At 40.9% G+C, this 13,984-nt stretch overlaps 2 protein-coding genes across 5 annotated transcripts in view; one reads left to right on the top strand and one right to left on the bottom strand.

Moving 5' to 3' along the window:
• txk (TXK tyrosine kinase) overlaps positions 1-2,571 on the bottom strand; it is a 9,162-nt gene extending 6,591 nt beyond the window's left edge. Inside the window, exons 1-2 of one of the 4 annotated variants that reach the window (XM_063901075.1) lie at positions 2,455-2,571; positions 735-794 (exon numbers count right to left, since the gene is read on the bottom strand). In XM_063901075.1, the coding sequence (XP_063757145.1) occupies positions 735-747 (13 nt within the window). In that variant the 5' untranslated portion in view covers positions 748-794; positions 2,455-2,571. Of the gene's footprint in view, positions 1-734; positions 852-2,454 lie in introns of those variants that run through there. The other 3 variants (XM_063901072.1, XM_063901074.1, XM_063901071.1) reach the window with 3 other exon arrangements.
• tec (tec protein tyrosine kinase) lies at positions 2,450-12,259 on the top strand. The gene is given in 19 exon segments (XM_063901177.1): positions 2,450-2,587; positions 3,575-3,781; positions 4,161-4,259; positions 4,512-4,593; positions 5,007-5,135; positions 5,661-5,704; positions 5,910-6,112; positions 6,331-6,396; positions 6,576-6,630; positions 7,165-7,247; positions 8,028-8,161; positions 8,249-8,323; positions 8,429-8,600; positions 9,571-9,736; positions 9,738-9,788; positions 9,973-10,037; positions 10,242-10,360; positions 10,816-10,973; positions 11,178-12,259. Coding segments are annotated over 19 exon segments (2,070 nt in total). The 5' UTR covers positions 2,450-2,584; the 3' UTR covers positions 11,337-12,259.
• Positions 12,260-13,984: the final 1,725 nt, after the last annotated feature.

Below are 13,984 nucleotides of genomic sequence, written 5' to 3'. Positions count from 1 at the left end.
CTCAAACCTGAGCAAAAAGCACAATATTTCCCGAGCAAAAAGTAGCTGGAAGTCAAGGACAACGGAAACTAAAACTAAAATGAACTCAAACAGTAAATAGTAATCTCAATAATAACAACAATAACAAACAACACAGTCAGAGGTCTGAAGGAGAACACCCCCAGCCTGCAGAGTGACCCCTACACCTCACTGAGTAAGGGGGTCTTCTCTAGAGTAAGACATTAGGTCCTTTAACCACTGAGAATGGGAGGCTCCTATCCAGGGGGACAACGAGAGGGTGAGGGTCCAGATTTTGATCAAGAAAACAAACAAAGTACGGAAGATGTCCTTCCAATGTCTCTCTAGGACCTGTGAGGCATTGTTTGTTGTCCATCTCTGAGTCTTACATCGGGGTAGATCCGGGACCCACAGCTTCAAACTGTAGAGTAAACCAGTTTGACCTCAGGTATTAACACATTTAAATCTCGCTCCCAGGAGGAGACCATTTCTTATGCCTGTCAGCTTGTCACAGATACCCAAAATGAAAGCTCTGCGCATCGGATGTTTTTTGAGAAGCATTTCAGCGACGTTCGACTCAGATAATAATAGAATTTCTAGAGTTTGGGAGACAAATCAATTGGAATTCGGAACATTTTTAAGCTTGTGAGAAAAGTCTTTGTTGACGTACTTAGAAAAGCGTGTGTAAAATGAAATGTTATTATTATGGTTTGATATCTGCAGGTAAATGGACTTACTTGAGTGAATCATGGTCCTCTTCTAGCTCATATCCAGCTCCAGAGTTTAAGGTTGATTTCCTGCCAACAGAAACAGAAGTGACACTTCAGAGGTGAGACTGAGGGACGAGAGGCCGGTGGGCGGAGGAAGTAGAAGAAGACAGTAGGAGGAGACAACAGAAGAAGAGGTGATGTTTCCTGTCTTTGTCTGCCGTGTTGATAAAGTTTGATTTAAAATGTTAAACAGGTTACAGACGGGGGGGGGGGGGGGGGTGTGTGTGTGAAGAGAGACAGGAAATGAAAGAGTGACGAGAGAGAAACCACAAGCATCCTTCTCTCCGAGCAACACACACACACACACACACACACACACACACACACACACACACACACACACACACACACACACACACACACACACACACACACACACTGTTGAACTCATGAAGCAAACACTGACTTCAGTTCAGAGAAGTGATATTAAGTCCTGACCAGTTCTGCAGAATAAAAACCAAACTACAGCTGAAATACCCAAAATGTTATCCAAACTACTCCCTGAATACATAAAAACTACAGCCAAGAAAAAACTATGACTATTATAGGAACTAAACAAACCAAACTACAGATATTATAAACCCAGAAAACAAACAAACTACAGGCTGAATAAAACAGACGTAAGCCGATAGAGCCACAGAGACAAAGTACAGTTTTAATACAAACTACAAAACAAACTACAGCCAACATATAGGCTAATTACAACCTAAACTACAACTGAATAACCAAACAAACTACAGATGTTATAAACCCAGAAAACTAACAAACTACAGATGTTATAAACCCAGAAAGAAACTACAGATGTTATAAACCCAGAAACCAAACAAACTACAGATGTTATAAACCCAGAAAACTAACAAACTACAGATGTTATAAACCCAGAAACCAAACAAACTACAGATGTTATAAACCCAGAAACCAAACAAACTACAGATGTTATAAACCCAGAAAACTAACAAACTACAGATGTTATAAACCCAGAAAAGAAACTACAGATGTTATAAACCCAGAAAACAAACTACAGATGTTATAAACCCAGAAACCAAACAAACTACAGATGTTATAAACCCAGAAACCAAACAAACTACAGATGTTATAAACCCAGAAAACAAACTACAGATGTTATAAACCCAGAAAACTAACAAACTACAGATGTTATAAACCCAGAAACCAAACAAACTACAGATGTTATAAACCCAGAAAACAAACTACAGATGTTATAAACCCAGAAACCAAACAAACTACAGATGTTATAAACCCAGAAAACAAACTACAGATGTTATAAACCCAGAAAACAAACAAACTACAGATGTTATAAACCCAGAAAACTAACAAACTACAGCCTTTCTTTCAGAAGCAGAACTGAAACTGAAAGATCTAAAGCTCTCCGTCAGAGAGTTTACAGTAATGTAGAGTATATATTTTTGAGGTTCAAATATTTTAGTTATTGTAGTTTAAAACGTTCATATTGTTTATCATCACAGGTGTGACACGTCTACAGTCCTGCAGGTCAGCTGTTTATCATTAACTCATATCAAGCTTTCAGTTCAGCGTCCTCACACACACACACACGCACACACACACACACACACACACACACACACACACACACACACACACACACACACACACACACACACACACACACACTGCAGCAGTTGCTCATATTGAACATTTTTCCACTCACACACTTCCTCGTGCTCAGATCTCGCCGCAGTGTGTGTTCTCTTCATTTCCTGAATCCCTGACTCTGACTCGCAGCGACATGGGAAACAGACGCACACTCACGGATTAAAAGCTGTAGAAAATGATGAGAAATGGTAAGAAAATCACCTTGTTTTAACTCTTACGTCACTTTCATGTGAAGTGTATTATTATGTGACCTGCTTCTGCTGCGCAAACCTGTCGAACAAACTGCAAAAAGTCCGAGGTTGACTCAACAGCGACCAGAGTCCTTCAGCTTTACAGCAAAGTACTTTAACATACTGTCATAGTGTTTAATTCAGAACAAACGACATGTAATTAATGCATTCATGTAATATAAAGTGACTAAATGACCGTGCAGTACGTAAAAGCGTCTAAACTGATTATGTAATGGCTAGTCTCTATGTAGTTATAATAATGTGTTTTTGTAAAGGTAGTGAAGACAAAATGAATGTTAAATTCGCTATTTGTTTCTTTGTGATGCATTCATGAGCTGTGGGAAAATACCACAATAAGAAAAAAAAGCCAATAAGCTGTGAACAAATAAACATAGCAATACTGTTCCAAAATACAAACAAATGACCATGATAATGATCAAATTATACTTAAAGTACCTCAAGTAAAAAATACTTATCATCCAGGTAAACATTTTTAAAAATATATATAAAATACTTTATAATAAATCCTTATTCATTAAATAATTACTGTATTTTTATATGATATTCTTGCGTTTTAAAACACTTCATTAATTATTATTTATATTTCCTTTGTATATTTGAACATATTTTCAGTTGTTTTACATTATAGTATATATTTGTACATATTTGTTTTAAGGTATTGCCTTCTTATATATTTATAATAAATATTTCTTACATAGTTATTATGTTTTTTTTGCGTTCTATTTTTATGAAAAATGTCAGAAACTCTTTAATGATAACATTATTATTCTTTCAATACATTTATACTTTTGGACACATATTCTAACACTTGTAGTATTTACGTTCCCTGGCTTTTATCTGCAGTAATACTGGTTTCAAACACAATTAAAAAACACTTTTTAATATCGTCTTTCAATTTGAATATCATTGATTTATATCGATCAGCTCAGTTTGGGCCCGCCTCCTTCTGATGAGATCCGCCAATGGGCTGAGGGTGGGGGAGGGGCCAGGATGAGTGCTGAGCCGCTATTGGAGGAGACGCTCATCAAGCGATCCCAGCAGAAGAAGAGGACGTCTCCGCTGAACTACAAGGAGAGGCTGTTCGTCCTGACTAAGAACAAACTCTCCTACTACGACGGGGAGAGCGGAGGTGTGTTTATCAGATATCAATTAAACATTATTCAGGAATATTTGTGGTTTTTATTTCAGAATAAAAAATGGAAGTATAAGTATTATAGCCTTAAATGAAGGGAGAGCTGAGGTCCCTTACTCTCATTTATTTGTTATTATTTTTCTTTTTTTTCATTTATTTAAAATCTATTTATTTCTGACCCTTTTTTTCCAGGATCAGGATATTTTATTTATTCCTTCTTTATTTTTTAAACATTTTTTGAATTTTATTTCTCCATTCTTTTTCCGGATACTATATTTATTTATTATTTCTCCATTTATTTACAATTTTCATTTATTTTTATTCCAGAATCAGGAAAACTATTTATCATTGTTCTATTTTTTTCTCCATAAACAGAAGAAGTGCAGGAGAGGTTCGATCGATCTGAGCAGAATCAGATGTGCAGAGATCGTGAAGAACGGAGGAGTGCTCCCCTGCCAGAACAAATACCCCTTCCAGGTACAAATGAATGATGCACTTTGAAAGGAACTACATTTCCCATGATGCTTTAGTACATTGGTATACCTAAAAGTAAACCCCATTAAATGCTGCTGTCTGCAGAGACTATCACTCGATAACTTTGAATAAAAACTTGAAAACACGATGATTCTCGGGAACATATTGCAGTTAAAGGAGCTGGGTGTGATATACATAACGTGGTCAAAGCTCAAAGAACAGACAACAACAATTCTTGTGTGTGTTTTTGTGCAGGTTGTGTACGACACAAACACCCTCTATGTTTTCGCTCCGAGTCAGGACAGCAGGAGTCTCTGGGTGCAGAGCCTAAAAGAAGGTCAGTCTATATTTATTCATTGTTATTATTCTCATGAATCAGTCATGCATGGTTCCTGAAATAGTTATATTATTATACCTTTTTGGAGAGAGATGGAAGCTTCTCATGCCAGCTTTGGCACGTTTTCACACTTTAAAACCACAAACCTGAAACTGGTTTTCACACCTGGGTCCGATTTCCCAGAAGCCCCCACTGTTTCCATCCACCCACTGTTTCTAAAACCACTGTTTCTACCCCCCCCCCCCCCCCCCACCCCCACTGTTTTCAAATAATTTAGTAATAGCACGTTTTAAGATATTTGGATAACTCTCAAGGGATATTTATATCATCTCTACACCTCAAGTTTATGGAATTAGGTGTTTTTTAGTTTTTCCAGTTTACATGACCTTAACACAGTGACTTTGTGTCTGCAGAGATCAAAGACAACCCAGGAGTCTGGGCCAAGTTTCACCCTCAGTTTTGGCAGGAAGGGGCGTGGCTCTGCTGTCGCCAGGCACAAAAACTGGCTCCGGGCTGCGAGGGGTACAACCTGTTTGGAGACAGTAAGAAACACAAGAACATGCAGGAGAGGACTCTTTAAAGTAGACACTACATACTGATATACACCTGAACATCAGCAGGAGAGGACTCTTTAAAGTAGACACTACATACTGATATACACCTGAACATCAGCAGGAGAGGACTCTTTAAAGTAGAGACACTACATACTGATATACACCTGAACATCAGCAGGAGAGGACTCTTTAAAGTAGAGACACTACATACTGATATACACCTGAACATCAGCAGGAGAGGACTCTTTAAAGTAGAGACTCTACACACTGATATACACCTGAACATCAGCAGGAGAGGACTCTTTAAAGTAGAGACGCTACATACTGATATACACCAGAATACATGTCTTCTTTATGTACTGCACTCAAATAAATATACTGTCCTCTGCGGGTTACTCATCACCAATATAACACGAGTGTGTGAGGTCACGGTGATCAGAGAGCAGAGAGAGTTTAAAGATATTTTTAAAAAGAAGCGTTCGGCTTGGTTTACTCTTTCTGTTCCTCTTTTAGTTTCCAGAAAACCCCTACCCCCGATTCCTGGTGACAACGAGAAGGTAACAAACACACACACCAACACACTGAGTCAGACTGACACTGAAACCTTAATATTGATGTTTTCTTTTACTGGACATTTTTCTTAAACGTAATATGTTTAATACACATTTTTTCTTAGGTATGAATCTGTGTTTCTTAGACTGTCGAGGGTACAAAGACAACTTATTTCCACAATCTAAAAACTGTTTGTTCTTCCTCCCCAAGCAGCGGCGGCCCCCTCCCCCCCTCCCTATGGACGATGAAGACAACGAGGACGAAGATGAGGATGTTGACGAAGTGGAGGTGGTGGTGGCGCTGTACGATTTCCCGGGGATGGAGCCCCACGACCTGAGTCTGGAGAAAGGAGGCGAGTACATCGTCCTGGAGAAATGTGACATCAACTGGTTCAGAGCGCGCAACAAGTACGGGTGAGTGAGAGGTCAAGAACGGCCAGCAGGGGGCACTGCGTCACAACAATGAAAAAACACTACGATTTAAATCACATGAATCCATGATTATCCGTTTGTTAAAGATGCTAACCTGTTTCCGTGTGTGTGTGTGTGTGTGTGTGTGTGTGTGTGTGTGTGTGTGTGTGTGTGTGTGTGTGTGTGTGTGTGTGTGTGTGTGTGTGTGTGTGTATGTACAGAGAGGAAGGCTACATCCCAAGTAACTACGTAACGGAGAAAAAATACGGAAACCTGGTGCAGTTTGTGTGAGTTTGTCACAGTTGCAGGCTAAACTTTGGTTTAATACAAATATGGCACATTTTCTGCAGACTTAGGTCAAACTACCAATGAGTTGCATATACTTGTTATTCTTTATTACACAAATAAACCATATGTATGTGAAGACATGCATTTTAATGTTAGTTTATTTATGTGGTTGTTGCAGTTGGTACAGTAAACAAATCAACAGGAACAAGGCTGAGGAACTGCTAAGGAAGGAGGTGAGTTAACTTCCATACATCATCCTTTCCAATCTAAAGTCATAAATATTTGATGCATTATTTTTACCATTCTTCCCATGCATGCATTTTTTAAAAATCGTTCCATGTTTTTGCTTCAACTTGAAAAATGTTGTTAAAAAAATTAAATGATCAAAATGTCAAATTCAATTCAAATAAAAGCTCAATTTGTAGAGAAAAGCTCAATTTTGAGCCAAAAGTCAAATTATTAGGAAAACATTTATGAATCTGAGAAACAAGTTACATTTTCAGAAGAAGTCAGAATTCTAGGAAAAACGTCAAAATGTTGAGAAACACTTTTCTTGAAGACACACCTTCATCTTCATTACATTTACAAATAGGTCTAGTCTTTTAAGTGTTGGTGGAGGAAAGCTTTTCATGATACGTTCAAAAGGATATTTGTTGGGCTCACTGAGTAGTAACGTGTGTTTTGTGTTTGTGTGTGTGTGTGTGTGTGTGTGTGTGTGTGTGTGTGTGTGTGTGTGTGTGTGTGTGTGTGTGTGTCGCCCCCTGCAGGATAAAGAAGGCGCCTTCATCGTCAGAGACTCCAGCACCGCGGGAGCTTACACTGTCTCTCTGTACGCCAAGACTGCAGCAGGGTAAACACTGAGCCGCCATCTCTCTAAACTAAAACAAGAATCCGCCTTAAAGAACCGGTTCGGTTTTATACTGGCACCAGACTTTGGGGAGCTAATCCCTTTCACTACTGGACCGACCAGTCTCATATTGCTTCTGTAGCAACAGGCTTAAAAAACAAGCCTCACCAGGGGCCTCATTTATAAAGCTTTGCGTAGGATTCACGCGGGAAGGTGGCGCACGTAGGACAGAGCAAGTAAAAACGCACAAAAATATGTGCACTCAGGAGTCTCGAACAGGCGGTTGTCCATTTTTGCAAATGAATTCTTGCTATCTGAAACAGGAGAGGTAATATTTAGATGGTGTTATTTCACACGTTACCCTCCATTCTTCCTCAACGGTGTCGCAGTTTCTCATCTCTCCCGTTTCTGTGCGTACGCATGGGTCAGAGTGCGTGGAGGAGCGCACATTTCCTGTCAACTTTGTTTTTTATAGATTGCAAAGATTGCTTAGAAATTGGCGTATGCCATCTTTTGGGCGTAGGCCACGTTTATAAATGAGGCCCCTGGTCTGTTGCAGGCTTCATTAGGCCCTTTTTTGTCTCGTTTGGAGCCGGGACATCTAAAAGTAATCCTATAATCATGCTCTCTACTTTTTGAGGGAGATTTGCCTTTTTTGTGTCATTAGAACAGGATTAAATTCACTTAAATTGAATGTAAAATCAAATATGTTCATCTTTAGCATCACTACGGTTCTGTTGTTAATAGCATGGTTGTTATTGTTGTTGTTTGTGTGTGTTTTAGGGACGGAGGAACAGTTATAAAGCATTACCACATCAAGGAGACACAGGGATCGCCTCAGCAGTTTTATCTGGCTGAGAAACATTTATTCAGCTCCATCCCCGACCTCATCGAGTACCACAAACACAACGCAGCAGGTACACAGCGTGAGCATCATGCTAGGTCTGTGCTAGCATGCTAACATTTAAGGCGACTGTGTGAATGTAAACGTGTCTCTACTTCAGGTCTTGTTGCCAGGTTGAGGTATCCAGTGAGGAAACAGGATAAAGCGGCTCCGTCCACCGCCGGCTTCAGCTACGGTGAGTCCTTCCTTTAACTTCCTGCCCTCTTTCTGTGTGTGAAGTAAGGAGGGAAGGAAGCAAGGACATTTCTCACCCTTCTCCCTCCCCCTGTCCCACTTCCAGAGAAGTGGGAGATTAACCCCAGTGAGCTGACCTTCATGAAGGAGCTGGGCAGTGGGCAGTTTGGGCTGGTGAGGCTGGGGAAGTGGAGGCATCAACACCGAGTCGCCATCAAGGCCATCAGAGAGGGAGCCATGCTGGAGGAGGACTTCATCGAGGAGGCCAAGGTCATGATGTAAGGAGAGAAAAATACAAATATAAAAAACTAATAAATAATATTTCATTTTAAAAAGTGTGCCAAATAAAATATGAACATTTTAAAACAATTAAAATAGCTTAGTGGTGGAGACGTGAAGTCATGTGACCGTGCTGTAGTTCCTCTATAGCCCAACATTAGCCTCCTTTAGCTTAGCGGTGGTGACGTGAAGTCATGTGACCGTGCTGTAGTTCCTCTATAGCCCAACATTAGCCTCCTTTAGCTTAGCGGTGGTGACGTGAAGTCATGTGACCGTGCTGTAGTTCCTCTATAGCCCAACATTAGCCTCCTTTAGCTTAGCGGTGGAGACGTGAAGTCATGTGACCGTGCTGTAGTTCCTCTATAGCCCAACATTAGCCTCCTTTAGCTTAGCGGTGGAGACGTGAAGTCATGTGACCGTGCTGTAGTTCCTCTATAGCCCAACATTAGCCTCCTTTAGCTTAGCGGTGGAGACGTGAAGTCATGTGACCGTGCTGTAGTTCCTCTATAGCCCAACATTAGCCTCCTTTAGCTTAGCGGTGGTGACGTGAAGTCATGTGACCGTGCTGTAGTTCCTCTATAGCCCAACATTAGCCTCCTTTAGCTTAGCGGTGGAGACGTGAAGTCATGTGACCGTGCTGTAGTTCCTCTATAGCCCAACATTAGCCGCCTTTAGCTTATCGGTGGAGACGTGAAGTCATGTGACCGTGCTGTAGTTCCTTTATAGCCCAACATTAGCCTCCTTTAGCTTAGCGGTGGAGACGTGAAGTCATGTGACCGTGCTGTAGTTCCTCTATAGCCCAACATTAGCCGCCTTTAGCTTAGCGGTGGTGACGTGAAGTCATGTGACCGTGCTGTAGTTCCTCTATAGCCCAACATTAGCCGCCTTTAGCTTAGCGGTGGTGACGTGAAGTCATGTGACCGTGCTGTAGTTCCTTTATAGCCCAACATTCTCTTTTTACTTCCCCAGGAGGCTCTCTCATCCTAAACTGGTGCAGCTGTACGGCGTTTGCAGCCAGCAGAAACCCATCTACATCGTCACAGAGTTCATGGAGTCCGGCTGCCTGCTGAACTTCCTCCGGCAGCGGCGGGGCAGCTTCAGCCTGGACTCTCTACTGACTATCAGCCAGGACGTCTGCGAAGGGGATGGAGCACCTGGAGGCCAACGGATTCATCCACAGAGACCTGGTAACTGGATCTCATTCAAAAACTAACCCAAAGTTGAGAACATAATGTTCAAAGGATAACTTCCCCTCAAAATCATAATACATATATATATTTATCACGGCTAGCATTGTGAAAAGGAACTAAAATAAAGAAGTCCAGACATTAATACAATAGTTTTTCCTCCCTTCTTTCATTTCCTCTGCAGGCTTCCAGGAACTGTCTGGTGAATGAGTCTCTGGTGGTGAAGGTGTCTGACTTCGGCATGACCCGGTACGAGTTTAATCCTATTAACATTACATCCACTTATCGTACGAAATATGTGGACCCGTAATCAAGTTTTCGTACAACATATGGAATTTTACGTTATGGACTTGTGTACAAAAAATATGAATTTACGTTTTACTACGATCTGTAAATATTCTTCGGAGTTAATTATTGTCGAGTCACATTTAAATGTCGATGTGTGTTCTGTAGGTACGTGTTAGACGACCAGTACACTAGCTCATCCGGCGCCAAGTTCCCAGTGAAGTGGTCGCCTCCTGAAGTCTTTAACTTCTGCAAATACAGCAGCAAGTCCGACGTCTGGTCCTTCGGTACGTTCACTTTCTCGTCAACATCGCAAAGATCACACAAAAACAAGGGCTTAGCATCCAGACACGACCTACAGGCAGCGCATGTTAATGTTAGCTAAACAAACATTACATGCTACATAGGACAGAATGTGCTAAGGTATATTATATGGTAGAAATTCAACACTGCATGACGATAACATATATAGTATGTAGTAAAAGAAAGCACTTGACCGATGGTATTACATTGCATTCCCGCTAAATACTGAACCAAATGAAGGGAATTATTCTTTGTAATACTTATTTTGAGGAGAACCAAGAAGGTTCAAGACGTTTACATGATTAAATGTGCAGGTAAAGCATGAAAGTAGGTGGAAAAATACCAGCCTGTTTTCATATTTCACCATTTATTCATTCAAACTTCAGCAAGTTTCAACAAATAAAGCTTCAGACTCAGTGTTTGTGTGTTTTGTTTCCAGCCGTCTTGATGTGGGAGGTGTTCACAGAGGGCCGCATGCCATTTGAGCAGAGTCAGAACCACGAGGTCGTTACGTTGGTAACCAAAGGTCACCGCCTGTACAAGCCCAAGATGGCGACACCCGCAATCTATGACATCATGCAGCTCTGCTGGCACGAGGTGAGAGCCCAGAGACTCCACATGTTTTCAAATCCAATATCCTGAGGGTTTATTTTAAGATGCAACTTGTGTAGTTTTGTCTTACATGACTGCCACTGGTGACTTCATTTGTTTCTAGTTGAAGGCTTTGATTAAAATGGAAAGGAACTAGTTATTAAACCTGTGTTACGATAAAACACATTTAAATATCTGAATGTGTTTCAGAGACCGGAGGAGCGCCCGTCTTTTGCTCAGCTTTGCCTGATGATCTCCGACGCTCTGGAGGGCGACGCCCAGCCCCCAACTGATCAACTGACCAATCAGCGACTCCCACTATCCCTGGGGGCCATGTTGGGCCTGAACTCCCACCCTTCACTCCGCTGATATTTTCGCATTCCCTGACAAAAACACAGAGAATACGGTGTACTAGAGTGGTGCAGGAATGAGTCCTCAAACCCTGTTTCTTCACCAATGGTTTTTTCTGCCCAGCATTAGCCAGCGGTGGTGAGGTGAAGTCATGTGACCGTGCTGTAGTTCCTTTATAGCCCAACATTAGCCTCCTTTAGCTTAGCGGTGGTGACGTGAAGTCATGTGACCGTGCTGTAGTTCCTTTATAGCCCACCATTAGCTTTCTACTTCAGAAATCATAAAGTGCTGTTATTATGTGGAGATTATCCTGCTGAGCTAAACGTGTAAGTAAACGTTTGTTTGAGATTGTTTTCGACCCCAATTTGAAAATGAAATGGAAAATCCCATTGAACCAGAGACATGTTGCCTTCAGGGTTGGACTACAGAAAACGACATTCCTGCACCACTCTACGGTGCTTACATCGTCTCGAACTGACACATGAGATGAAGAGGATGGACCACTAACTCAGTCATCCACCAATCACCTTTGTTTATCCATTCATGTATAATAAATCCACACATCAATGTACAGCTGAGGAAAACAGAGACCACTTCAGCATGATCATTTCCTCCTTTTATTTCTTATAGACACGTCTTTGAGTTCAATTATTTTCTTAATTGTATTCTATAAACTACTGACATTTTTCTCTGTTTTGGAATTCAACAGACACTAGAATGGCTGCCATACATGTAGAGATAAATATTTAAGAAAAATGTGGAGTGGTCTCTTAATTTCCCCCGGGGCTGTATATATTATTTTTAAATTGGCTTCGCTGCCCGTACGAATAGATGTGATGCAAAATATTTGCGGGCGAGTATTTTTGCATTATTTGGTCATCCTGTCTATTAAGGCCTTTAATCTGAAGCTGCGTCCTTGAAATAAAACACTGTTCATGTTGTTTTGTAGTTTGTAAAGACCATAGACTGTATGTGTGAGTGCAGGATCCTGAGCTAGCTGAGGCTAACAAACTAACATGCTCAGCAGTGCTTCTGGCCGATGCTAGCCAGATACTTAGCAAATGTAAAACTCTTTGGCAAAACTTGAAATTATAATCGAAGTTATTGAGTTTCTGGGGTTAAACTTCCAAATCTTAAAATGCCTTTACGTTTTTGGAATAATTCTGGACAATCTTTATTTTAAGGATATCTAACCCCTCAGCCATCAGAGCACAGCTTCCTGACTGCCGGCTTCACAACTAACCACGGAGCAACGACGTGAGTTCCTTTCTCATAACCGGAGGAAAACAGGAACAGTGAGCCAGCCTTGTATCCACGCATATAGACCCCAGAACACGATAAACTACTATTATTATGCTCTCTGTCAGCGGTTCCCAAACTTTTTTTGCGGTGCACTCCCTTCTACGTCCCAACCGGGTTGACGCACCCCCCAAAAAACGCAACAACGCTTTGTTTTATCAACATATAAATAACTGTGTCGATTTCAGCCAGTTAATCATATTTGAAAGAATGAATGAAACGAGTTGGCGCGCAAATATCCCAGCCTACAGTGAAACGTAGAAGAAGACAGCCGCTGTCTTCTTCTACGTTTCTATCAAAAACTAATAAATTATAGTTTTTTGATTTAAAATAAAAGGGATTACAAAGGAAATGTTTATTGTTCCTGTATTTTATTGTAGCCTATGGGAAAATCCCACGTACAACACTTTGGGAATCCCTGCTCTATGTGGACTGTGGATCAGTGAATTGGATAAGGGACCACAGCTGTTCCCTTTTAGACCTAGATTCAAGAAGATGAAGATTCAACTTTATTGTCATTGCAGTACAAGTACTAGGACAACGAAATGCGGTCTCTGCATTTGACCCATCCTAGTGTTAGGAGCAGGAGCACCTATCATACTATTGCATTAATAAATGCTGTTACACTTTACCAGAAGCTTCCTGATCTACTTCAGATCAACTCATGGTCTTCAAACAAGAATCATAACAAATCATAATGTCAAATATGTTGAGGGCAGTCCTACCAATGAGAGCACTCTGCCATCCACGGAGGACCTCTACTCCCAGCGGCTCAGGAAGAAAGCCCACAGGATTATCAAAGACCCCCATCACCCCGGCAACCAACTGTTCTGTCTGCTGCCTCCTGGCAGGCGGTACCGCAGCATCAGGACCCGAAGCACCAGACTCAGAGTAAATTGCAGTGTTGAGGAACCTTCAATCTCAGTTTTAAAATATTACATAATTACACCATAGACCGTAAACCTTTGACTCTTGCATTTTGAATTTTGGGAGACCTTTGATAACCACTGTTAACTTCCACTCAAAGCTCATGAATTTCAGATACATTTTAATTACATTATAATGCAATATAACATTGAATATAATGCATTATCATAGTATTACAATGCATACGAACTTTAAGAATTAAAGCACAGTAGGATCTTTGCAATACACTCACTTAGAGACCTGCAACTACCATTACACATGTCTAAAACATTGACATTTATTTTGAAAAGCTGCTGAGGAAAAGTAAAAATGGAACAAAGGTAAAGAAGATAAAGGACCTTCAACCGCACGGCTCTGAGTAAATATGGAGCAATGTTGAACAAAAACACATCCAGGAAAGTTCCCCGATGATGGAGATTACAAAATATTTCTGAAGCCGC

Source organism: Eleginops maclovinus, chromosome 14 (assembly GCF_036324505.1).
Source record: "Eleginops maclovinus isolate JMC-PN-2008 ecotype Puerto Natales chromosome 14, JC_Emac_rtc_rv5, whole genome shotgun sequence".
Lineage (NCBI taxonomy): Eukaryota > Metazoa > Chordata > Actinopteri > Perciformes > Eleginopidae > Eleginops > Eleginops maclovinus.
This window is presented reverse-complemented; position numbering and strand designations above follow the sequence as displayed.